This window comes from Candoia aspera, chromosome 1 (assembly GCF_035149785.1).
Source record: "Candoia aspera isolate rCanAsp1 chromosome 1, rCanAsp1.hap2, whole genome shotgun sequence".
In the NCBI taxonomy this organism is placed as follows: Eukaryota; Metazoa; Chordata; class Lepidosauria; order Squamata; family Boidae; genus Candoia; species Candoia aspera.
In genome coordinates, this window is record NC_086153.1 from 261,947,945 (window position 1) to 261,975,850 (window position 27,906).

General features: G+C 36.6%; 1 protein-coding gene across 3 annotated transcripts in view; it reads left to right on the forward strand.

Moving 5' to 3' along the window:
• ANO1 (anoctamin 1) overlaps positions 1-26,582 on the forward strand; it is a 139,373-nt gene extending 112,791 nt beyond the window's left edge. For all 3 annotated transcript variants that reach the window (XM_063289588.1, XM_063289589.1, XM_063289590.1), the window contains 11 exons: positions 1,613-1,687; positions 3,955-4,156; positions 5,761-5,872; positions 7,129-7,186; positions 7,291-7,391; positions 8,458-8,603; positions 10,151-10,303; positions 11,934-11,986; positions 13,548-13,732; positions 15,554-15,659; positions 20,702-26,582. In XM_063289588.1, coding sequence (XP_063145658.1) covers positions 1,613-1,687; positions 3,955-4,156; positions 5,761-5,872; positions 7,129-7,186; positions 7,291-7,391; positions 8,458-8,603; positions 10,151-10,303; positions 11,934-11,986; positions 13,548-13,732; positions 15,554-15,659; positions 20,702-20,962 — 1,452 coding nt within the window. In that variant the 3' untranslated portion in view covers positions 20,963-26,582. The remainder of the gene's footprint in view (positions 1-1,612; positions 1,688-3,954; positions 4,157-5,760; positions 5,873-7,128; positions 7,187-7,290; positions 7,392-8,457; positions 8,604-10,150; positions 10,304-11,933; positions 11,987-13,547; positions 13,733-15,553; positions 15,660-20,701) is intronic.
• Positions 26,583-27,906: the final 1,324 nt, after the last annotated feature.

Sequence of the window (27,906 nt, forward strand, 5' to 3'; positions counted from 1 at the left end):
CAGACAGACAGACAGACAGGAAGAACATGCATGTGATGCGCATGTAATATTAAATGCTTATTTTTCTTATAGGAGCTTTCTGGAATTATACATGATCATTCCCTGCCCCCTAATTTTACATATGAAGTGATCATAAAGACAGTGTATATAAAAAAAAAATCATATCACCCAATGAACCGTGAACATATATACATATTTATTTCTTTAACAAATGTATGTAGCCGCCCATCTCACAAAATGTGACTCTGGGTGGTGTAGAAACATAACAACAATTAAAAACCATTATTATCAAATGTTCGTGTTACGAATACAGAACCCAGAGGTGATTCCTATCTCTTTAAGCAACTGCCATACCTACAACCACTCTGCTTCCAATTCTGTCCCCTCTTCTCACTTTCATTCACTTAAGTTTACAATAGGATAATAGGATGGAAGAAGAGAATCAACACAGTGCCTGCATTCCCTCCTTTTATCCCAGTCCTCTTACAAGTACAGCAGCATTTCCGAGTTGAGATCAGGCAAAACTGTAAGATGGACAAATCTGGTTTGAAAATCATGAAACCACTGTACTGTACTATTACTTCAGGTTTCATATCACTGGCATCTTTTCTTCTCTATGACTTTGCAACATAGTTCCATGTGTGTGCACACACACACACACATCATCATCATCACCGTCATATTTTATTGTGAGCATTATGGTAATTAAATTTGAATAATAAATAAATATTTTATGTCATTGCAATCCATGCTCTTCAGCCCATATGTCTTCCGCCAAATACATAATACAGTATGCCACTTTTCATACTTGCCAGACTCCAGTGTCCCTAAACTTTACTACACTTGAGGAAACAGGTACTCTGTCTTGACCTGAGGAAAGCAGAGGGATTCTGCAAATAATCTACTTGCTCTCACTGTCATTCCCCCATTCCTGTGAGTGATGACTTGGAGATAAACTAAGCTTCTGGGAAATATTCTAATATACTTTATTCTAAATGGAAAATGACATTTTGAAAGGCAATTTAAACAGTATCTGAAGGAAACCAGTACCAGTTTCCCAAACTAGATTGGGCTAAATACGTTTTGATGGCCCCTCCAAATAACTGTTTTTAAGGAGCTGCCTGGCCTTAGGACTGTATCTGTCCCCCCGTAAAAAAGACTATCTGTTAGCAAATGTTCCCCCGTCCCTCTTCCCTCTGCATTCCTTGTGCTCACCCCTACTTGAAAGGGCTGGGGAAACTCCAGAACAGATGGTGGGGCTGCAGAGGGGACAAGAGCGAATAAAAGTCCCATTGCCCAAATGAACCCTGTTCGTTAATACTAGATATAGCCTCATCCACTCATCCACAAATTCGTTCTATATGGAGTAGTTTGCAAATTGCCTGACGTCGCTGTAGTTTGATGAAAGCCTCTGAATTGACTCACACTGTTGTGATGTTAACCTCTTCTTAGAATGTTTACTTCTGTTTGTGTGTCCTTGCACTACTATTGACTGATGCATTTGATTGTGATCTTGCCTATCTAAATTTGGATAACAAGCAAAAATTAAAAAGATAACTCGCTGAATCGCTATACTGAATTGCTGCGTGTTATGTCTTCCTTTGTGTGCTAGACTGAAAAAGAAAAACTGACATGGAAAGATCGTTTCCCAGCATACTTCACGAATTTTGTGAGCATTATTTTTATGGTAAGCAATATCTTGGAAACATTTAAAATTATTTTCTTGGGCCAACCATCTTTCCAAAAGTAGGGAAATTTTTCTTAAGGAACAAGCTTTTCCTTCATCTGGGGATCTAGTCTGGGGATATATTTAACTTCCCCTAACTTCTCTAACTTTTTCCCTAACTTTCCCATCTTTCAAATGTATTGGAAGTGCAAATTCAAAATTTCCAGCATATTTGGATGGTGCCACTTTAGGGAAAGTTCCATTAAACAGTGCAGAAATTAGTTAATTGGTTTGTATTTTTCAATTCATATATTCAAAAAGTTTGAGATTTATAATAGTGTTAATCCTTTTATTATTTGTGCCTTGCTGTAATAGGAACAATAAGGATTGCAATGTTCCATATGTACAGGTATATCCTTTACATATGGATATCCCTGCCCCCACAACTACTGCATGCTATCTGAACACTGTATTTTGCCAAACCTAATCTCTGAAGAGGAAATAAGAGTCCTTCTCCCAGTCCCACAAAAAATTATCACATCACTGAAATCTCACAAGCTTTAGAACTAGTTAAGGGGAGCAACATATGACATCATATTTAATTGCTATGTTGAATTGACAACTGCTTGACATCAGTACCTGGGAACATTGTAAGATCATCACACAGTGTGTTTGCAAGCACTTAGAAAGAAACAAGATGATTACTAGAAACCAGCATGGGTTTATTGAAAATAGGTTATATCAGACTTAAAAAATCATATTTTTTTTACAAAATGACTAGATTAGTAAACCAAGAGAATGCTGTGAATGTAATGTACTTAGACTTCATGAGGCATATGATGAACTTGACCATGGTCTCCTTCTTCATAAAATGGAACAATGTGGGATAGTTGGTCCCATCATTAGATGGATTTGCAGTTGGTTGAAAAATTGTACCCAATGCATGGCCTCAATAATGTTCATTTTTATAAACGAGTTAGGTGAAGGGAAAGAAGAGATGCTCAGCAAATTTGCAGGTGACATAAAGCTGGGGAGGATTGCTAACACCTCAGAAGACAGGCTCAAGATTCAAAAGGATCTTGATAGACTTAAACATTGGGCTTTTTCCAGTGAAATGCAGTTCCATGTCAAGAAACATAGGGTTTTGCACTTAGGTAGGAAAAAAAAAGATGTGCAGGTACAAGATAGGTGGTACCTGGCTCAGCAGTGGTACTTGGGAGAAGGATCTAAGTGTCCTGGTAGACCACAGTTTAAACATCGGCCAGCAGCATGCTGCAGCTGCCAAAAGAGCTAATGTAAGCTTGGGCTGCATCAACAAACGTATAATGTGAAGATCACAGGAAGTGATAGTTCCGCTTTATACTGCAGTGGTCAGACCACACCTAGAATACTGTATCCATTTTTGATCACCATAATACAAGAAGTGCAAAGATGGTGAGGACCTGTAGCCTAAATTGTATGAAGAGCTGGGCATATTTAGTCTAAAGAAGAGAAGGCTAAGGGGACGCATGATACCAGCCTTCCTATACTTGAAGGACTGTCACAGGAAGATGGTGTGGATTTATTCTCTGTAGTGCCTGAAAGTAGGATAAGAACCAATAGGTGGAAGCTTACAGAGAAAGAGAGATCCAAACTTGAAATAAAGAAAATTTTTCTGACCATAGAGCTATTAAGCAGTGGAAGAACCTGCCTCATATAGTCATGGGTGCCCTATCACTGAAGGTTTTCAAATAAAGATTGGCAACCACTTGGCTGGGATGGTCTGAAGATTCCTGCCTTGGGCAGGAGGTTGGACTAGAAGACTTCCAAGTTTCCTTCCAACTCTATAAATCTATGAACATATGATTGCAGGGTTTTTTTTAATTGTATTGATGATTATGAACTAAACCATAAGCAGAATTCACAATCAGTATTTTATGATATTTCCTTTATTGTTCTAGCTATATTGTGTTTAACTTCATAGTTGATATTTTTCTCATTATCTTAATATAACTATATAGCAATGTTTAGAAAACACCATAATAATGCCATCAGTTAAGTTGGGGTTTTTTTTTTTTTGGAAACCTAAGGAATAATTCTTAGTGAGTAGAGGGCCATTCTAGTAGAAGGACCATCATCAGACACGTAGCTGGATAATACCTATTTGTCTGTAAACTATATGCAAGCATTCACCTTTTGTAATAGTATAATTTGCACAAGTGATTGAAACATTTCCATACAAACTAATTTTGGCCACAATAATACTGTGAACCTAATCTTTTCATAACTGGTTATGTTTTTCTTTTCAGATTGGACTGACATTTGCTATTGTTTTTGGGGTTATTATATACCGAATCTCCACTGCAGCAGCTTTAGCCATCAGCTCCTCTCCAGGAGGCAGGTCAAATGTTAGAGTGACTGTCACAGCCACTGCAGTGATTATTAATCTGGTGGTGATAATAATCTTAGATGAAGTATATGGCTGCATAGCTCGATGGCTGACTCAGATTGGTAGGTACATATCCTCCCATTATTTGACTTAGAATCATGATTTCATTAAATGATCTGCCTAACCACAATTGAGCTTTGATTTTGCAAGCAAAACTACATAGGAACAAACCTTGAGCTAATAGCATAAAAGGATTCTTGGCATTAAGGCATTCATATCTTTCCGTAACTAATATTGGTTTAATTATAAGTGTGGAAATTATTTAAATTAATTTAGACCCTTGTCATCTTGGAGAATCAATTTTTTTAATAAACTGAATAACACAATTTATTTTTATTTCTGGTTATTGCTTACTTCAAGAGGAGTATAAATCAAGAAGTGAGAAATAGAAGGGTCCAGACATTCCTCAATATGAATTCCTTTATTGAAAGCAGAAAAAAAATAATCTGAAATACTTTTCTTGTTATCCAGCCAGATTGACATTTCACATGCCCATGATCCATATACTGTAGAGCCAACTGTAGTGTATCAGCAATGATCGTATAGATGGTTGCCAAGTGCAATAGGTTTTCTAGTTCTACCTTTTCTATGAAGACATGATTGTCTATATTCAGTGCCCATAAATATAAGCATCTATACTCTACCTTAATATATCATTCTTTATGTGGCAGCAATTGTTACCAACATTTATGCTATCATTTATAACTTCAGGGATTAATTTAATCACCAGGAATGTATTTACATGCAAATTTGTTGTGCAATCATGAACTTATCTTATAATTGAGATGTTTCCTTGTTTGATTTACAGCCCAGTCATAAAATTCAAACTAATTTTTCTTCTCTGTGGTAGATATATTATATTAAAGATACCAAGATAAAAGCAAACTACCAGAGTTTGTGGCATTTTATTGCTCAGACAATAGTATGTGTATGGTATAGGATGTCTCTGCAGTATCACTCTGTATGCATACTTTTTTTTTGCTCCATGGCTGATATGCAAGCTGGGTGTGAATGACAGAGCTGTGCAATGGCAGTGAGAAACTGCACAGGTAATAGGCACACTAAATGCTCCTGTATGGGCGTGGGGACTTTCCAATAGGCAGTGTGCAAGGTCAGTTTGTAGATTTCTGAACATACTCTGCAAAGACAGAGACATTCCTTTCTCAACATGTTTGTTTTATCATATAATACTTTCTTAGCTTAGCAGTTTACTTTATAAACAGCACCCATAGCAATCACACAGAGATTAGAACAGAAGTTACAGAGAAGTACTTATTCATTTTAGAAGAGTTATGTGATTTAAGATGAAAATTGAAATCTCTTAGTCTAAATAGAACAAGAATACAGAAACATACATAAAAAGGTACGTTTTGAGGAAAAGTACAAAAACATTGAATGCCAGAGAGATTCTTCCATTTTATTAATATATTTATTTTGTATATATGAAATTGTAATATTCAGTAGTTGTTCTCTTCATCTATTTCCCTATGGTTTTGTGCAGGCTGTCTTTTTTCAACATCCCCAACTTGCAATAAATATAGTATTCTTCAGAAATTATTAAAGAAATGAAGGGAATTCTTCCAAGTTTAGGTTCTCAATATTCTATAGTATTTAATAGTCTGGATTAACCTTTCAGTCATTTTTGCATTAATCTTATTTACCTCAGAGGTACCAAAAACAGACAAAAGTTTTGAAGAACGACTTATCTTCAAGGCCTTCCTTCTGAAATTTGTTAATGCTTACACTCCCATTTTCTACGTTGCTTTCTTCAAGGGCCGGTAAGTTACATAGGTTAATTAATTGCTTTACTATTATTGTAAGCCAGTGCTTCCCAAACCTGGGTAAATTACCCAAAATTGGGTAAAAGTATTTTTTCTTTGGGTAATGACACACAAATCCATTACCCAATCACAACAAGGATCTTTAAATTGACTTAAAGTGTTTTATCTACATTGGGTAAAAAGGACTTTCTGATAAGTGGTTTTGGGTAATGAAGGAAAATGTTTGGGAATCACTGGTTTAAGCTGTTTCAGAGCTTTTGTTCAAACAAGGGTAGTTATTTAGAAGGACTGTCACTTGAGTTTCCCAGGCTACACCTGCCTTCATCTCCAATTAATAAGATCATAAAAATTAACTGAATTAATTATGTTAGCCAATTTATGTACCCAATATATTGTGTTGGTTATGTTTCTGTTAGGAGCACTTTTTCTGCATAATAGAAGAATAGTTGCCTTATGGGTACAAATAAGGGATATTGCTAAGTATTGAGACAAAATGTGCTTTCATAAGTTAAAACTTAAGTGTTTACTCAGCATATGTTCATGCTAAGTTGTTACACACAGAAGCATTTACAAAGATAAATGGTAATCAACAGCTTTAGCATTTAGGGTCATCAGGTTGAGGAAGGTTTCTTAACCTTGGCAACTTTAAGATGTGAGGACTTCAACTCCCAGAATTCCCCAGCCAGCATACTGCTCTAGAACATTATTGAAAATACCACAATGGAAAGTTTCCACAAGCACAAAGAAGGTTGGGGAAACCAGGCTTACTGATACATTCCCTTGCATTGCTTCTCTTGAAACTCTGAAGGCTCATAGGTTAGCTATAAAGCAGGGCCAAGAACTACCATCAGAATAGGAAACTGGTAATAGCAAAGACAAGCTTTCTTTAACTCCATTCATTGACAGAAAGGAATTAATTCAATAAATAAATTAATTGAATTCTCCTCAGTATATCCACAAGATTCTTTATACTCTTTCCATTAAGCATAATTAACATTAATAAACCCAGCTCAAAGGCAAATTACTTCTTTGAAAAATGTCACTGATAACTTTTATGTTGATAAAAGTGAATATATTCCTAATAGCTAGATTTGCTTTTATGTAGTTTTCCTCTCAAACCAAATTAATCATTCATTTTTCAATGTGTATCTATGTAGAATGTCTTTGGTGGCATGTGAAATATTGCAGGAAGAATCTGAAAACTTTTACCTATAAGACAAAATAAGTATAACCATTGTTTCCAAATTGTCTAGATTTGTTGGACGCCCAGGAGATTATGTCTACATTTTTCATTCTCTTCGAATGGAAGAGGTAACTGTACTTTATTTTGTTCATGCGTCTAGAAAACAGCTATGAACATTCTGTTGGGGTATATGGATGCCCCCAATTTGTTTATTTTGTTTTTCCTTTTTTAGTGTGCTCCTGGTGGTTGCCTAATGGAACTGTGTATACAACTTAGCATTATCATGTTGGGAAAACAGCTGATTCAGAATAATCTTTTCGAAATTGGCATCCCGTAAGTAGTAAGAAATAAGAATATATTAACTATCTTCTCAAAATGCTTGCATATCATCTCTTGATAGATTTAATATCTTTTTCTCTTGTTTGACATGCATGCAGTGCAAGAAAATGTTAGAATGAGGATATACCAAAGTTTAAAATAGTGTGCATTTGTTTTGTTACTTTTATTGTTTTGTTAGTTCAATACATTTTGTATTTACCTGAAGGACTATTTTTTCCCCTGCAAATAATTTATCTTTAAAATGATTGAGCCATATTAGATTGATTGAGAATATTGTAATGGAGGCAGGGAGGGGTTTTTAGGTTTTTGTTTTGTTTGTTTTGTTCTATTTTCCTTGGGGAGGAAGGTCGATCATCTTTAACTCAGGATTATTTTTCTTATCGGTAAATCTTGTAGTCTCCATTTCAATAGTGCTTTCCCAAAGTGTTGTTCATACCATTTAATAAATAAGAACTATGAACAGTGAGGCCAAGTTCAGCCAACTCAGTAGATAAACAGAATAGGACCAAACACGCAAACTAAGATCAAGTATATGGAATAAGAGGCTTTATTGGCTTCATGGTTGCTCAGTGGCTACATTTTTGAACATTCCTGATCAGGTTGGTGGAGGCTGATGGAGCCCAATAATCAAGTCTTCTTTGTCTCTTTAGGAGACAGTAAAGAAATTTCTTTATTCTATTTCATTTATTTTGCCAGGAATCTTGCAGATATTTGGAGCTCTTGTGTTCCCAATAAAACTAGGGGGGCTGCTGGTCCCAGTAAAACTAACATGAACAGAAAGGAACTTCAGGAGAAACTCTTGTTGGGGTGGAGATGACATAAAACCTTTGGTGGGTATATATGAAAAGTCTTGGGCATTTTCACAGAATTCTTCGGATACCATTCCAGATCCAAGAGAATTCAAAACAGAAGGCTGTCATTCTGCTACAAGTAATTTGGGTCTTTGCCTTATCTCTTAAAGAACTTCGTAAAATATTATAAAAATGGAAATCCAAGTCTCTAAATGTTTTATGAAACTTATAAGAAATCTAAAGCAATTACTTTTTCCTATTCTTCCTAGAAAAATGAAAAAATTTATAAGGTACTTGAAGCTGAAACAACAAAGTCCTGTAGATCATGAAGAGCATATGAAGAAAAAACAGCGATATGAAGTAGATTATAATCTGGAACCTTTTGCTGGCCTTACTCCAGAGTACATGGAAATGAGTAAGATTTAAAATATTTAAAGTGGGGTTTCCTAGCTGATTCCCTGCTCTGCAGTTGACTAGACTCTTATCCATTCAATATTTTATTATCCATTCAAAATTCTATTAACCAGCCTCAGACTGTTAGGATGTTTTCCAGCTTTCCAGTTCTTTCTTTTCTCCAGTTCTTTCTTCATGCAATATATGATTCAATAGCAAAATATGTCTTACCCCTTTAAGAAGTTCCGAGTTTTAATACATAAAATTTCTAGAGGAGTAGCCTTGATCAGGAGGCTCATCTCATGCCCCGAATGGCTTACAGTAACGCTCTACATGGGGCAGCCCTTGAAGAGCATCCAGAAGCTTCAGCTGGTGCAAAATGCAGCGGCACAGGCAGTTATTTGCACCCCTAGATTAGTGCACATTACATGTTACTCTGAGAGCTGCATTGGCTGCCAGTTTGCTTCCGAGTTCAATTCAAAGTGCAGGTTATGACTTTTAAAGCCTTACATGGCATGGGGTTGGGTTATTTGAGGGACCGCCCCTCCACAGTTACATACCCATCCCATCAGGTCTGGCAGAAGGGGCATATTAAAGGTCTCATTTGCTAAGGAGCTTCATCTGAGGGGACCCAGGAAGAGATCCTTTCCTGCCACGGCACCTGCTCTTTGGAACATCATCCCCCCTGAGGTAAGATTGGCCCCAACCCTATCAGCCTCTGGAATGCCCTGAAAACCTGGTTTTGTCATTGGGCCTGGGGATTCCATGGAAATATGGAGCCCATGAAACAGCTGTATTGTGTGTCAGATTTTGATTGCATTCTCCTGTGTTTTCTGTTTATGGTTTTTAATTGTTTTAATTGTTCTAATTGTTTTCAGTGGGTTTGTTGTAACTGTCTTGATAGTTTTTTATTTTGCTATTTTAATTGTGTGAGCTGCCCAGAATCACATAGGTGAGATGGGCAGCTATATAAATTAAACAAAGTAAATAAATATATAAATAAACCAAGTTAATCTGTTAGAGCAAAAACAACAAAGAGACACGTAGCTCCTCAAAAACAAACAAATGTATTATGTCTCTCCTTTCATGGACTTTCATCCACTACATGAAATACATACTTTTATCCTGTGTTCGGAAGATATGTAGATTCATAGTTAGGTGGAAGATTGAGTGGGGGAATTGTAAAAAGTGAAAGTAGCATGAAGTTATATAAAAAAGACACAGGATTTGACTACTTCATTGCAAATGGCAAGTACAAAAATATTGTGATATGCTTGCATTAAGCTAGAGGAGACACAGTTTGAACTTTTTGCTGAACTGTAGTTCAACTAATTCATAATGAAATACGTCGTTATGGTTCTTTGCCCAGAAATGCACACACAAAATATGTATGTTTATATAAAATAGCAGGCAGTCAAATAATATAGCAGATTAAATACTTAAGAAAATACATATAATATGTGCATGGTGTATGGTGCATTTGTTGGTTTGTTGGGAGGTTGTGTTTCTGAAAGCAAATTCTACATAGTAAAATTTGTAATTGACAGTAACTTCTTTTCAAATTTTCAGTAATCCAGTTTGGTTTTGTAACCCTGTTTGTTGCATCCTTCCCACTGGCTCCCTTGTTTGCATTGCTGAACAATATCATTGAGATACGTCTGGATGCAAAGAAATTTGTTACTGAGCTGAGGAGGCCAGTTGCAGTGAGAGCTAAAGATATAGGTAAGTTAGTGATTATTTATACAGTATCTATAAATTATAAATATTGGTTAGAAAGGATAACATTGGGTGCTATGACTTGTGCAAGATGAATCAGTTTCTGCTCAGGCAGAACCTCTACTGAATATCACCTCGTGTTCCTTACTTGTGGCAGTCTGACCTCAGTGCCTAGGGAAGCTATGTTTTTTTTCTTCTTATCCTTTTATTTTTTACTAAAGGAATGCAAAGTAATTAACTACACAGAGATTCAAATAATGAGTGTAAATAGCATGAACAAGTGAACAAAACATTGCTTCTCCTTAAGGGCTTCACTAGGTGCCAGCAGGTATGGAGAGAAGGGGCCATCTGGGCATCCTTAGGGAAGACATTCTAAACTTCAGTGTAATAACCAAAGAACCTGTGTTCCTTGGTTCCACTCCCAGCCCTCAGTAGGTTGGGGACTTAAATGAAGAGCACAAATACAGGGTTGTATCAAATAGTATCATTCACCAGCAGAACTGAATCATCCTTCTATGCATCCACTAGTCTGCTCAGATAGTAAGGGATCCTCCAAATCAGAATTGGAACTCAGAACAGAGATAGGGAAGACAAGAAGTTCCATGTTACAAGTGAAAAGGTATTCATGTAGCACTGGATATACCCCACAGAATGGACTGCACATATGAGGGAATGTAGTCTAGAAGTAACTGAACTCACAAACTGAGTAGACCTTAAAGGAAAGATCTTTCAACTTCAACTTTCATTAAAGAAAGGATGAAAAAGAAGCTAATATCACTGTGTTATTATTTATTTCATTATAACTGATGTATCAGGATGCATTAATAGCAGCATATAGCCCAGATCATAGGAAATAATTATTCCATTCTACTTTGTCCTGAACAGACCCAAATTTAGAATATTATACAGTTCTGGGCTCCATAGTTCAAAAAAAGGCAATGACAAATTAGAGCATGTTCAGAGGAGGCTATCAAGCTGGTGAGTGATTTAGAAACCAAGCCCAATTAGGATTAAATGATTAATCTAATTAAAGGATCTGAGTGTATGTTTAACCTACAGAAGAGACAGCTGAAGAGAGATATGATAACACTTTTCAAACATCCGGGTTGCCACATTGGAGAGGGAGTGGAGAAAGTCTTTATTGCCCCAGAGAACAGGAGCAGAACCAGTGGGATAAAACTACAAGGAAGGAGGTTCAGGCTAGACATAGGGAGGTACTTCTTGACTGTACAAGTTATCAGTCTGTGGAAAAGGCTGCCACATGACATGGTGAGTTCTCCTTTTCTAATGGTTTGAAACAAAAGTTGGATTTTCACCTGTCAGAGATGCTTTGGTGGAACCTGTACTCAGCAGAGTTTTCAAACTTTTTCAGGTTGTGGAACCTGTTAGTTAAAAAAAATCCTGGAACATCTGATCAAAGGACAAAGTTATAGGGATAGAAGATTGGCTGCATTTGAGTATAATTTTATTTTTGCCCCTAATCTCTCACAGAACCCCAACTGCTCATGGAACCTTAGGAGTTCTGGGGATCAGAGTTTGAAAACCCCTGGCCTAGATGACCTCTAGAGTCACTTCCAGCTCTGTGATTCTATGATCAATGTCAATACTTTTGAATAGCTTGCTTGTCTTTTCCCAGGAATATGGTATAATATCCTCAGAGGAGTAGGAAAACTGGCTGTGATTATAAATGTAAGTTTTTTTTTTCTGTAAATAATCATTGAAGATGAAATTCCCATTTTCTGTTCAATTACTTTCAAAATTTACTCTGATAGTGAGTATGCTGCAATGGCTAGAGTAGGAAAATGCCACTGAAGAGTGAGAATATGCCTGGGAAAACAGTCATAAAGATGGGCTGACACATGGACGAGCCTCAGCTCCATTTCCCAGATGGCTCTGCCTCCACCTTTTCTCCCCTCCCCCCCAATGACTGTAGCTTCCTCTTCCTCAAGAGGCCCATCTTTTCTATCCATTTCATTTATCCCCTGACTTCATTCCTATTTCCTGTATGATATAGAACAGCTCTGTGGTAGTCCTTATTTGGCCCCAAGAGCTTCTGCAGATCCTTCCCTGTCTCTCTCCATTGTGTTTCCAGACTGTAGCTTTTTCATTTCTGAATGCCAACATTAATTCTTCTCTTCTTTTGCTCCCAGGCTTGTTAAGCATGGCATTCTTTGTCCTTTTTTCTATTAGACAAGAAAGGAAGGTTGGAATTGGTTATTAGGTGTTGATGTCATAAAGACATTCCCTAACACAGGAGTGGGCAACCTGCAGGCACCCCATCTGTAGCTGTGAAGCCCTCTGAGATCACCCCAGAAAAAATGACACAGGAGCAAAGTGGCCAAATTTTGGCAGTACAATTTTCAGCTAAAAAAGGGGAAACTGAAACTATCCCTGGTCCCCAATAAAGACTCCCAAATTCCCTGTAAGCATCACTGGAAAAACCTGCACCCTGGCAGGCTGGCCCCCAGATTAAGAAAAAGTTGGTACTGTGCTCTAAAGCCAAAGAAAATGGTGCAATTCCTATGGGTCCATATGGGAAAAGATCTAATTCTGAATTCAAAGCCTTCCACTCTATTCTGAGATAGTATCTGCCCTGCAAACAACAGCTGAACATTTCATGGAAGATTTATTTTAATTATGAAAGACCAAAAAATAGTGAATTGCTGGATCCTAATAAAAGTATTTTTTCCACTGCATGAAGTTTTTGTGCATTTGACAGAACATCTAGTTGAAGCATTTGCACAAACAGCACGAAACTTCAAAACAATGAATGTAAAGTGGTTCAGAATTGCTCCCAGCACACATGATAATAAAAGCAACATCAGTCCCCTGACAGTATTTGTTTATTGACAGTAAAAAAAATGATAATAAAAAATAAGGCATGTGCATACCAAAAAAATAGTGAAAAGGTAACACAGCAAACTGTGCTGTTATTGAAAGAATTGTGCAATTAATAAGATGTCAGTGTTGAAAAATGCCTGTACTTAATTTTCCACCTGATGTTAGCTTCCCAGTTAATTTAAGCTACTCATTCTCAATTTGCTACAGTTTTAGAGCTTGAATATCAAACCACCAGGGTGCAGAGAAAACCATTAGCCTGCAGACCTGATGATACGATTTTAACCAGCCTGATCCATGCCTGGCTGGTTCAAAGCATATCATGCTTGTGGAGGAGACAATTGAGTCTGCTTATGTAATCAAGCAAGTGTGGCCTGAATATCTGCGCTCATTCTTTACTTTTATGGCTTAGGCATTTGTGATCTCATTCACATCTGACTTCATTCCACGCCTCGTGTACCTGTATATGTACAGTGAGAGTGGCACCATGCATGGCTTCGTGAACCATACACTATCCTATTTTAATGTCAGCGATTTTCAAGAAGGAACAGCTCCAAAAGATGCTATGGAGCTTGGCTATCCAGTGCAAATATGCAGGTATATAATGTCATTTATTTGAAACGGCTTTCCCTAGACTGCTCCTAGGATATTTATTTGTCATGCGTCTCACCAGGTCTCTTATTTAACTTTCAGTGTACTTATTCTAGGCTATATGTACTGACATGTGCCATCTTTCTGTAGAGAAGGCTGCCTTCCCCCCTCTGCTTCTATGCCCACACTATTTCTCCCCAATTGCCATTACCTAAACAACATCAAGGGCACAAAAATTCAACCAGTAGAACCCCATTTCTGAAAAGAGAACTTCTTTTCTTGACAGTTTTCTAAGCCACTATAATTGTCTAGATCCACAAAAATACTTTTCTTAAGGCTCCATCATGATTCTTCCAGTCTGGATCTATTCTCTGCATACATCACATACACACACACACACACACAAACACACAATAAAGCCATCCAAACCACCTCATTAATTAATCAAACATATTAGAGGACATGAATAAATTTTTAAAAATCCAGGACCCATATGCTCATTTGTCTAATATTCTTCTGAAACAGAAATCTGCAGCAGGATCTTTTTTTAATGGAAAGCTTTGCTGCTGCTTATTCCCCTCTGCTTCTAATTGCCATTATGGCTATGCTAATTTCTTGAAAGAGGTGTTTCATGCATATAGAAATAGTACCAGGGACAACTTTCAAAATAGCTAATAAAAGACATAGCTGCTTTAATGATTCATATGCACATTGAGAAGCACCCCACTGAAAGAACATGCACAGCCCTATTAGCTAATCTGAATCTCAAACACCATAAAACTATGCACTTCGCTATTCAACGAGTGCCTAAATGCAGTCATTTATATGTCAAGGCTTTGCAAATCATAATGAGATATAATTTAATTTGTCCTCAGTCCAAAGATTGAATTCTGACTGGACCTCTAAACCAGAAATAAGATCCCACTATTTCATTAATTACACCACAGAAACTTGCTCAGTTTCATATACGCCAGAATAAATCCCTGAATTGCTTCAATATCCTATATGAATCTAATTTTGAAAGCCACAAAGTGGCTTTCTTGGGACTCAGAAGTTATGCACTTTGCAGCCCAAATTCCAATGTAATCTCTTTTCATATACCTTACCTATTATTTCTCTTAATTTAAAACATACTATTGTAATTAAGAGCTTGTATTAAGACACTTTTTCTACTTCATCCTCCTTCCCACTTATCCAGTAGGACTGGGGAGGGGAACTGATAGCCTTTTAGGATGCCTCTGAACTACCACTCCCAGTATCTGTATCATTGGCCATTCTGGCTGGGACTGCTGTGAGTTGAAGACGGTAAGTTTGCTGTCCCTGCCCTAGGCATGCTGCCCTAGGCTGTGTTTCACTACATTCTAAAGTCCCTACATATGATACTCACAGCACTCTTCTTTATGTGCTTCTTTGTCCTTCCACTCAAGTATTAATAAATGTCTGCATACCTGTCTGCCCTATAACAAGCCAACCCTTTTTCTGGACAAGACATCCAGTCAGTCAGTGCTTCCTTTTCCAGACTCTGAGATAGTTTAAATATAATTACACATTTTTCTTAAATATGTAATGGAAAACACATAAACTCATCCTATCTCTTAGAAAAAGAACATGGAAATATAGCAAGTCACTAACATATAATTATGACAAAGGCTAAAGAAATTAGCATGACAATATTTTCAACGTATCAGCAGTAAATTCAGGGTAGCAACTGCCACAGTGACTCTAGTTAGAGATAGACGAGAGAGAGAGAGAGAATGATAGACTTTGATATGAATTAATAAATTACTCTCAGAACCTTCTGATTCTCAATTCTATCCTGTTTTTCAGATACAAAGATTATAGAGAGCCTCCATGGTCGGAAAATAAATATGACATTGCAAAAGATTTTTGGGCTGTGCTTGCAGCAAGATTAGCATTTGTAATAGTGTTTCAGGTAAAGTATAATAAAAATCTGTTTCTTTGGCTTCCTAGAAAGTAAACCACAATAAAATGAATGCCTGAAATGGTGCTTTTAGGAGAGCATGATATCAAACAGTATTTGAAAAAAGATATTCCATGTTTGTATCACATTTGTCCAGAAGGTGTCAACAACTTTTTCAAATTCCAGATACTCTCACACTAAAGCCAAGGAAGGAAAGAAGGAAGGAAGGAGTCCCTAATTTTATGACCCACCAATCAATCAATCAAAAAAAGAAAAAGAAACAAAGAACTCACTTTTTCCAAGAAGGCATTTTTATGTCTTGTTGTTTATTCGTTCAGTCGCTTCCAACTCTTTGTGACTTCATTTTTATGTCTACTGACATTCTATTTCTTTTTACATTTACAGTAAATAAAAATTATATTGTACATTTTATGAAAATATTGCCTTCCAGGATTGGCACTGTGACAGGAACAGTTGCTTTGCACACAGAGACTCTCAAATGAGAGCTTGGGGGCCTTGAACCCATGCACCTTCTTGCAGAGTACCAGCAGCTCAGTGAAGACTGCTCATGTGCGGAGTCAACTGTTCCCTCTCATGTTCTCTGGAAAGAAAACAAAGGTGCCATTAGTGCTCAGCCTCTGGGCAAAAAATGCTTGGTGGTGTTGTCACAAAGGTCATCTAAACTAAGTAGCTCTTCCTCTTGTCTGGCCCAGCAGTAGGTGTACATTTGTCCTCAGCATCATTGGTTCTGTGGCTGGGCAGCAAGATGAAGCCAGCACCTAGCACAATTGAGCACCATGGGTAAGAAAGGCCACCAATGGATGCCACCTTGACATCACTTAGTGTGCAACACAATCCATTCTTCTGCCATCAATATATTATCTACGGGATGGCTACCACAACCAGGACTTCTAACCTCCTGCTTTCAACAGGGTGTTCTTCACTGCAGAGTAACCATTATCCAGGAATCACTGCTTTCCAAATGGCATGTCTCCTTGTGCAGCTCATGCTTAGTTATGTTTCAGCCTTCTCCTTCGGCTCCTTTCCTTTACAAGAGGGATCATTTTACGAAACTGTTGCTTCTCTGCACTCTAGAATTTTACAGACCTTTCCTACCACCTCTCAGCCTTTTCGTACTAACTGCTGTTGCTGATAAATAAAACAAAATCAGAGTAAAACTGTTGAGAGACAATTAAAACAACAGAACACAATGATTAATATATTTCATTGGGCTGGGTGAGATAAGCAGAAATAAATTGCCTAGGCTCATTCTGAAGTTTGAAGTGTTCCACTGTTACCCAAGGCAATTTGGGAATGAAACTTGCCACCAGTGTCTTAGGTGAGCCACAGGTAGATAAAGCAGAATACCCAGCCCGAGGCTAGGCTCACAGGAAGCATTAAGCCCCTGTGTGGTCACTTCTCGATTCAGTTTGGTTTCTCATTTTTAAATTTCTTCCTATTGGTTTTGGAGGGGGGGGGGAGAATTGTCTACCTTAGCTCCCTGGCTGATTTATCTTTGTGCTGTTTTGGGATCCTTTCCGGAGACCTGCAGAATTTACAATCCCCTCCTGGGATGCTTCCTCCGATGCCTAATTTTGATGGTGGAGAAGAATTGGCTTTGGAGGATTATATGGCAGATGGGAAGATATTTTAAAGTCAGGTTTCCCCCATCTGGAAAAAACCTCCCTCCTTCTCTCTCTTGCTGGGGGGCATCTAATATAGCCTATAAGCCCTGGAAAGCCCTCCCAAGGATTGCATTTGGGGGGTATATTCCTACACATACAGAATGTTATGGGATTTATTTCAGAGTAGGCATGCAGGGCTGCATTCAACAACAGCTGTGATACAGTTTTCTTAATCTTTGAATCTTCCTACACAAAGATTAGTCTATGTGTATATTTCATTTGTCTACACCTACATCAGCTCTCAAATCAAAAAATTCATAGTTGACAGTTGTGCTGTTCACAAGTTATAGAATAACTTTCCTTTACTAATTTTTTTACATTAAAAGTTGTTTACAGGAAAGCAGAGCTACATCAATTAATTTTAAAGCTGACATCAAGGAATTCCATCCATCGCTGCTTTGTCAGGGGCTTTCAGAATATGTGATTATGTACATTATGCAGAGACATAAATCATATATTAATTTCATGAAGTGGTTTATAGTTAATGCTCATTATCATTCAGTTCTAATCTTGGGAGCAGTTTGACTAAGTGGAACATATTTTCAAGCTTCACTGCTAGGTAGTTTATTTAGATTTGGATCATGTACTGTATATCAGTGTTTCTCAACCTTAGCAACTTTAAGTTGCTGGCTGGAAATTCTGGGAGTTGAAGTCCACACACCTTAAAGTTGCTAAGGTTGAGAAACACTGATGTATATATTTGGGGCACAATCTCTAGTTAAAGTTCAGCACTTAAGTTCTGTTGAATTTCTATGAGACAAACCCATGTGTATTCATACATATTCATCACACTGTCCCCTTTCAGGGTAAACAGTGTTATACAGAGTACAGAAAAGGTGTAAGAAATAGTAAGCCTAAGAAATTAAAAGCAAGACATAAGAAAAAGAAAAGGAAACATATTTGAAATTAGACATAATTCACTAGACTTTTCCATACCTTTTATCCTTGCAAATCATCCTTGTTTCCACCATGTCCATACATCACTTCATATATACTGTAGTTTTTCAAGTTTTTCAAGAGTGGCAGACTCAGGAAACAAGACCCACTTAGATTTCTGGCATTATCTTTTATTGTGGTAGGTTAATGTAACAGACTCTTGAAAGCCCACCAAGATAATTCTCTAGATCAACTAATACTTAGCATAATTAAGGCAGAGTTACTCTGAGTCTGTTTCTCACACTTCCCCCCCCCCCAACTAAACCTTTTCTGTAACAATCCTGCTATGATGATCCTACTCTTTCCTCCACATCCGCAGGGTCTGCTAGACATTTCATCATAAATCCCTTTTGTTCTTCTTAACAGGACTCATCAATTCCAGGCAGTCATGATTTTCTTAGTCTTCCTCTCAGATCATTCACTCTTTATGTATTTGTTTTTCAATCCAATTCCCATTCATGCTTTCTGCACGACCAAGTGTACTCAATATATATGACTCGATGTACTTTCTTTCATTCAGATCAGTCATTTTTGTATTCAGTCCACATTCATTCAGCTATTTATTCCTGATCCTATCACTTCTTGTTTTACCACACACACTTAAGTACCTCACTCCTACTGGATTCAATTTACTTTTATGTTTCTCCTGACATATCCAACTCTGACTTCCATAGAACAAAGTGAGCATAAGCATGTTCTTATACATAACCAGTTTTACTTCTTTCAACAAATATTCATTCCTCATAACAGACCACAAGCTACCTTTCTATTAGCACAGTGCATCTTAAAACATTTCCATTTTCCTATCTTTAATAAACATTGTACTGAAATATATGAATTTATCTATTTGGTCTAGCTCTTTGCCACATATACAATGGTTCACTCAATTTTTTCTTGTCAAATACTGTTATCTTCATTCTTGATATATTAATGTTCAGATCCATACTGCTCATTGCTTCATACAGTCTATCAAATATTCTCTGCCAGACATTGCCAAGATACTTAACTAATCCCCCTGTACTTTTGTATTCACTTTCGGTTACTTTCCTTTTGCATAAGAAAACAGTAGTGACATTTTCCCACTCATCAGGCACAGATATTAAACAAGTTTTATAGCCACTCTATAAGCAAACCACGTCTGTATTTTAACGTTTCTCCACTTATACTATCTACACCTAAAGCCTTACCAATTTTCAACACTCACAGCATTTATGACTTCTTTTTCATTATTTTTTCTCTGACACTAACATTTACAGCATTTGTTTCAATTGTATTCTTCAGCATATCACTATCATTCCCATACAAAACTCTAAAATACTCCTTGTAGCATTCCATCAATTCAGTTTCATCCCAAATCATTTCACTACTTTTACTTTAGATCCATATGCTCTGCTGAAAGTTTCTTGTTTAGTTCTTTTTACCCACTTCCAAAACAATTTTATATCCATCAAAATTACTTTGCATTTTCTCTGCCTCATTTAATTTAAACCATTCCCTGCTGTTTTTACTACATTCTTTGCAACTACAGTATCTTTTTCTCTATATATACATTGTACAGTACCTTTCTTCCCAATGTTTTGCAGCAATTATTGTCTTATATGCATTTTTCCTTTCAGCCTCTTTTACTTCATTGTTTCTTCAAGCATCTTCCCATTAGTTTACCTCTGCTTACTTGGTGGCACTCTGTAACTTCTGATTCAAGAAGCTTCTACCTCCTTGTTCCTTTCATCCACTTTCTATTGGAGCTTGATCTGTCTTTTTATTTATTTATATATATATATATATATATATATATATATATATATATATATATATATATAGTGTGTGTGTGTATACATACATATATTTATATTTATATATATATATTGTGTGTGTGTGCGTGTAGAGAGAGGGTGTGTGTATATTGTGTGTGTGTGTGTGTGTGTGTATTTACATAGGGCTTGTATTTTCTTTTCCTGCAGTCATTCTACCTTCTCTCTCATTTCTTCCATTTCTTCATCTACCTGCAACACTATCAAAAAAGGATTTATCCCACATTCATGTAATATATCATTATATCTTTCACCAAGGCTCTCTGTTTTTCATCAGAAAGAATCACATGCAGCATTTCCTGCTAACACTAAGGACATACTGGTCAATATTGGCACACTCATTCAGCATACCAAAGTGCAATCAAAGCCATTTTCCCCCAAGCATACTCATACTATTCTGTGCAAACTAGAGATCCTAGCTAGAGGCTACCTTGCAAGCCAACATACTGTTGCATGCACCTCAGGAATTAAGCAGTACATGCAGTGTCCTGACACCTACGTGGAAATCACAAATACTGTATATGTGAACTCTTAATAATTCACTGAAATCAATGTATGTATGTATATGTCAGGCCTTAATTTTGAGTTGGCTAACGTTTTCTCTTTTGTTCTTATTTTTCAGAATTTGGTTATGTTTATGAGTGACTTTGTTGACTGGATTATCCCAGACATTCCCAAGGACATTAGTCAGCAGATTCACAAAGAGAAAGTTCTCATGGTGGAAGTCTTCATGAAAGAAGAACAAGGAAAGCTGCAGCTGCTAGAAACCTGGAGGGACAAGGATAAAAGGAGAGGTGAAAACTGTAACAATCATAGTCCCAGGTCATCAATGAGCCATAGAGGGAGTGTGTCTTCCTGTCACTCATGCCATGTTGATGTATAGAAGAAGAAGTTGTTTTACGCTGGGGCATTCCATTCATAAAGCAGCCAACACTTAAATGATAGAACTTCATACTTTGACAACCTGGTGCATGTTTAAGCATGTGCAACTGTTTTGCTTATATCTATGTGAGAAGTAATGTTCTTACAGAAAGGGAGGACCATATTCTATTTCTGACAAGTTTTCTTTTTTCTTTTTTTGCACAAAAATAATGCAGGGATTTTTTTAATATATAAATAGATATGTAACTTGCATAGTTAGCATATAGCTATCACTGTTTTATTTTTTAAAAGAAGATAGGATTCTCTAGACTCTTCTCTAAGAATTTTATATTAGTGTATTTATTAAAATATGATAAAATGTATGAACCAAACTAAACTCCAAGTATTGGAATAATAATGAGATCCTCATTCCTGATAAGCTACACCTGGAGCCTTGCAATATGCAAAAAAATATAATAAATATTATACTGTGGAGTGCTTTTTGCAAGGCTGTGGCGACAAAGCTCTGACTTGAATCTGCCACCTTTTTTACAAGCAGAAATCCTGTTAAATTTCTTTGACAATATGCTAAATACCCTGCATTTTCTCCTAAGTGAATGCAGTAGCAAGAATATTTTGTTTTCCATTTGGGATTCTTGCCTCAATTCATCACTTCATCTGCATTTCACTTTCTCTAGTAAATAGAATTGTCAGACTCAGATCACTGTAATCTTGGTCTCAGCAGTAGTGAGAGCAAATCACTTGACTGTCTTTCATTTCTTCTTCTATGAAAGATGAACGATTTGTGGCAGGGCATTTAGCTTAATAATTCAGAGTGTCTAGTGCATATTCCAGAGGGGACTCCAGAGAACAAGACGGAGTATTAGCATCAGCACAATTTCCCCAAGCACTGAGGGACCTTTGAAGAAAAAGTGTCCTGAGTTAAGAGCACACAGAAATACTAGCAAATCGCACTGCCCACCACAAGCCTGGAAGCCTTGTTGCTGAAGGAACACATTAAATAAATGTATTATCAGTTATGGTTCTGTGTCATCTCTGCTCAGTGAAGCCAAAAATAATATATTTAAGGACACTGCATCTTTCTAAAACATTAATATGATTCTGTCATTTCACTGACCAGAGTGCTGGCCTAGGTCATAATGCCTTTTATATTAAGTATTTTGGCCTAGCTGCTCATTTCTAAATATTATTTTCTTCCATTTTTACAACTTCTCTGTCTTTTTCAAGTCTGATTCATTTCTCTTGCTCTTTTCCACACTGAAATGGTCAAAGCATTTGTTTGAGCACCCTCCTAGGAGCTTTTTTCCTTTTTTACTATGGGATCATATGATAGAAATTATAAGTTATGAATATCATGGAGCCAATACAGAGATGTGCAATTTTGTCCCCTCATAATACTAGAGTTGTCTTAAGAAAATTGATCAGGAGCAAGTTCAGAACAGAAAAAAAGTGAATATGGTGTCACACAATCCGTGATTACCAAATTATGTCTTTTAAAAGAGATTATACCATCTACTGAGAATAGTTTAACAAATGAATAGTAGTATGGTAACTAGTTGGTGCAATTGTTCAGAGGCAGTACAGGAAATTAAGTATAGCAGATATACAACAATGTAAAGTTCTTGCTTTTATGCATTGCTAATAAACTGCATGGTAGTATCTGGAATCAGGGTGCTAGACTAGGTGGAACTCAGGTGTGATCCACTAGTGATTATCTTAAGTTCTGGTAACTTTAACAGTCATATAAGCGACATTTTATTATAGTTCTTTTTAGATTCTCTTTTTTTAAAAAATATATTCATATCAGATTAAAAATAAGAAAGTGAAAATGTTTAGCAGAATTAAGAAACATTGCAGTTGGCCTCGAAGGAAGGTTCTCCTGTGCCCATCACCAGTGGCTGGGCATCCAAAAATGATAATGAAAAGATGGCCAGTATGGACTTCTAATGGACCCTAGCTTTATTTTTTGTCTTCAAATAGCTAAACATTTTAATTAGCCTGCTGTGGAAGGGTAGTAGAGGATCAGTTTGTAATCTCTGCATTCTTAGAAAGCAGTAGAACAATTCAAGGAGAGGGCGGGTGGAAATGGATGGCACAAATGTTAGAGAAAACCAGCAGGCCAAAGTGGTGAAGGGAGAAAACAAATACATTACAGATTTTGAAACAAAGTTTTTCCTGGAAATTTGAGGAACCCATGAACAGCAATCCAATTACCATGTGTCAACCAATCCTAAGACTTGCCACAACAACATATTGTAAAGCAGTTCTGTGGATATAAAAAGTCCAGCCAAAACAGGAATAAATCTTGATAAAGATTGACTCCATAGCCCTTCAAGCCAATTTTCACTTTAAATGTTGCCCTTGGCCATCCATATATCAGCAAGCCAAGATAGAAGGAATGCACAGGGCTTGACTTGTTGATATGGATAGCAAATATGAAACAATGTATACATGCCTCTCATCAGGTCTGATGGTCATGCATGTGTCATATTTTGTCCATGTCTCTTTAAAATAGTTCCAACTGGGAATTTGTGTGACCTTCATATATAATAATAAAAAGAACCTATACATACACATACACAGCACTATTTTGTATTCAGAATTCTTCAGCTATGGTATGTGGTTGAAAGGTTGATGAGGTGCAGGTGTATCATGGACAACATATAAAGGGATGTCCAACCTTCAGTGTCTTTGTGTTAGAAATCAGCATGCAGTATTTGCTTCTTCATTCCTGCTGAAGGCCCAACAGTATCTATTACTTTTTTTGACAGCAAGCATCTGATTTGAGAAATGAAGGAATAGGGAAAGTCAGTTAGTGGTCACTAGGCAATCTTCACATACTCTGCTTCTGCCAGACATTTAGAAACAAACAGCACAGTTGACAGGGTCTGGGCAGCCAAAGAACACGACAACAGTCCTTTCAAAGTAATCCAAGAGGCAGATCTAGATTATAAATCCTAGACCTGGAAGAGCCTTGCCAAGACTCAGCTACAGCTACTGTGTGTGTGTGTGTGTGCTGTGTGTGTATGTACGTATGTATGTGTGTATATATATATAGGATAAAAAGCAAAGCCTCCCTGGAGTCACATTCAATGCCTAATGACTGTTTTGACACCATGTGGCTTTCTTGGCAACAGTATTGAAGTGGATTGCCACTGCCATCTTCTGGGATGATTTTTGGATTTGGGCTGTTTCAACATTCAAGTCTAGGTTGCAGCCCTAGTATTTATGGATGGTCTCCCATGAAAATACTGACTGGCGAGGTGCTTAGGAACAGGGTAATTAATTGCTGAAAAAGGATGGTTTAAAAATAGATAAGCCAATGAAGGTGTGGAATCAGAATCAGAATTATAGATACCAGCACAGTATGTGCGTTCCTTGACAATGCATCAGTTCAGTCTTACCTACATTTTCCAAAAGGTTAAACCTGTGCCAGAGCCTGTCACTTCAGCCATGCAGATTTCATGAATGCATGGTTTTGCATAACAATTTGCCTCAATATAAGCTGCAGGACATCATAAAATATACCAAATTAGTCATGTAGTATAGACTGAGAATGAAGTAGAGAAATGAAATCAAACTTAATTTCATTTGCAATTAAGGCTGGTGGTATATTGCAAGTAAGCATACTGTGTGGTTTATTCAAAAAGCAAATGTCCAAGACTGTTATTTTTCAGTTTTAAAAGTTTGTTGCAAAATTATTTAACATAAAACCACCATTTTGTAATATTTATTAGTTTAATATAAATTATGCAATGAATTCAGTTCTTTTTAAATATAATTTGTCCAATAATCTCTGTATGTGAAAATGTATTATGTTAATGAAATTTTGTTCAAACATAATACTCTTGCCAAAGATTATTCTGAATAAAGGGCTTGTTTTTTTGTTTATAACTGCTTCTTGTAAATTGAACTGCAGGAATGTCACTTATTTTAAAATCTTATTTAAAAATCTTTTATTATAAATGTAATCAGCCTTATCTACCTTTCTTGACATAGGATCTGTGGAAGAAAAAATATTTGACCTGATCCAATAAATGTGTTTTAACTGTGCTAAGAGCTTTATACGAAGTAGAATAGCTTATGTTTATATACTGACCTGTATGCATGAATTCGGATTTCACTATGCAAGCATTCAATTAATTTTAGATGCCAAAGTGTCCCATCCAAAGATACTGGATATTGTGAACATTCAAATTTCTTTTTGTTACTTGATGCAGATGGAAGTTTGTTTCCACTTGCAGTACTAAAAAATGTTTTGTGTTAGATGTGATGACACACAGAAGGATTTAAAGTTTAATTTGTTCCAGGCTTTAGTAGGTTTATATATTTTCTAATGTAAATAAACATTTGTGCATATAGATATAGATAGACAAATTATAGTTTCTGTCACTGCATTTTGAGCTCCTGTTCAATCTCCCCTACCACCAAACATAAACTCACAAGAAGTTTATGTTCAACAAAAGCCAAACTTCCAAAACATTAATTGTATGATTCTTGGGTTAATTATGAACCCAATTACCCAACTTTTTTGAAGTAACGTATAAAAAAATACTACTGAGAATTATTTATTATAATAATAAACTAAAAAAAAATTGCGCAGACCAGACTACTGCATAATAGTAGCACTTAGAATTTGAAAGGGAAAAGGTTCTTCAGAGCCAAGCCTGCAGAAACTTGCATGTAGCATCTATCAGCAACTCTTTAAATTTTAGATTGCACTGCAACGGTAGAGGACAACTACACAGTCCACAGAAAGACATAGCTGCTTTAAGAACTTGCAGATGTGGGTACATGAGCATTCTTGCACACTCCAAACACCATTTTTCCCCCTTCATATCTGAAGCACTGTGCAGCAATACTATATGTATATTCTTTGAAGAGGAAAGATGGAAATCAGAACTCACTCTTGATCAGAGGAACTGATGTCCCCAGTTCTGTTTGTAAATACAGCTTTATACAATGTTAGAGCAGCTGAGAACAGTCAGTATTAAGACAGGAACTGATTTCATTTCCCTTCATTAGCCAAAACAAAATAAAAAACATTGGGGAAAGCAAGCTACATTTGTAAACAGATTGCAGATGGGCATGACTACAGTATAAGGGAATCAAGAAAGTAGTAAGGTAGGGTATAATTACTTCTTTTCACAACCACCAGTTAATCCTTTTCTGATTTTCCTATTAGTCTCCCTAGATAATATATAATCAGGTATAATTTATACTGAACTATTATATCCCAATTATTTTCACTAGAAATTAGGAAGAATGAACTATACAAAAAATATGAGGTTCATCTCATGTTTTATGAACTTGCAGTTGACATGGATGGCCCAAATAGCCTGGGGTGGGGGAGGATTTGGAAATTAAAAAAATGTAAAGAATAATCTTAAAATGTTGGCATAATATTGACATTCCTGTAAATATTAAGACTATATACTTAGAAATGTTCATTTTCTGAGATCATTAAAAATAACAACTGCTTATGATTCTTTTATAGTTTCTTTTGTACTACATTTTTTGAAAAAGGGTTTTGTATATAATGTTGTATCTAGAAAATTATATCATGTTCCTTTTCATGGACTTTCTTTTTTTTAAAGAAAAGTAAATGCATACTAAAGCTCTTTAGTTTTTTGTTGAATATTTATTTGTATAACTAATACTCATTTAAATTTTCTGACAAAATGCCATTCTGTGCCATTCTGTATTCATTTGAAGAGGAGAGGAGAATGGTGTTGAACTTGAGATACATAGTATGTCAACTGAAACAGATTTTATGTGTCAGGATTTCAGTAAGTGTTGAGAACACTGTCACTCCTTGCCTTCTGGAAGATCTTCCTACATTCAGAGATTTTCAAAATCGAGGTTTGGGTGCTTCCAGATAAGACTTTCCTTGTCCAATGTTTGCACAGAATTTTATGGTAGGTCCAGGCAGTATTTTCCACATACAATTATTCCATATTTCCCCACTTCTTCCATCCAATTTCTTTTCATAAAAACAATTCAGATTGTAAGTGGTAGGAATCATTAACAGTGGGGGACACTTGTCAGGGGAAAACAGTTTGTTATGTATAGAAGAGAATAAGACATCACCTGATCAGCAAACATAATGTAGACTTACGCAGTGTAAACATATTAGACGTCAACTCCCATAATTCCCCCATCTGGCATGGAAGATATGGGCCAACACATCTGGAGAGACACATGCTGATGAATTTAACTAACTGTACCACCACCTTCCTTGAAATGCTACTGCTATAACCATGAGAGCATGGTACGGTGGAGTTTCTGTTGTTTTCCTAAAAACATACCACAATACAAGCACCAAAGCCATGCATAACAGAAAGGGAGTGCTCTTTCACGTAGTGCCATGATTTTACAGTCAGAGATGTGAATCCAGCCAGTATGTCACCTTCCAAGTTCAGGCCCATTCAGGGTTTACTGCTGTGTTTTGCCTTATTTTATAACATTGCAAAATAGATGGCAGCTCATTCTCCTCTGCATACCTTCCTTAAGTGAATGCAATACAGACAGGGTTTGCCTATATCATTATTTTCTTGATCACCAGCTTGCTTTGATTTAGTTCAATGAACCTGTTTTTATATACGAAGCTGGTCTTTCTACTTCAACGCATTCCTCCAGAAAGCCATAAAGCTCCCAGCCTGATGATGTTCCAAACGTCTTTGAAAACTTGGCTTTACTCCCAGGCCTAGGCATAGAGTGGCTGTTAAGGCCCTGTTAGTTTTTCTTTGGGGTGTTGTGTTTGTTCCTTCCAGACGTTCAAGATCTTTCCCTCTTGTTTTATTGTTCTTACTTTTAAAATGTAAGCTGCCCAGCACAGCAGAAAAATAAAATGAAAGCAAGTCCACTTAACATGCAGTGGTACCAAGAGAAGATCAAAATATTAAGCTGCCATCTGCTGTGACAGAAACAAGAATCTTATCATCT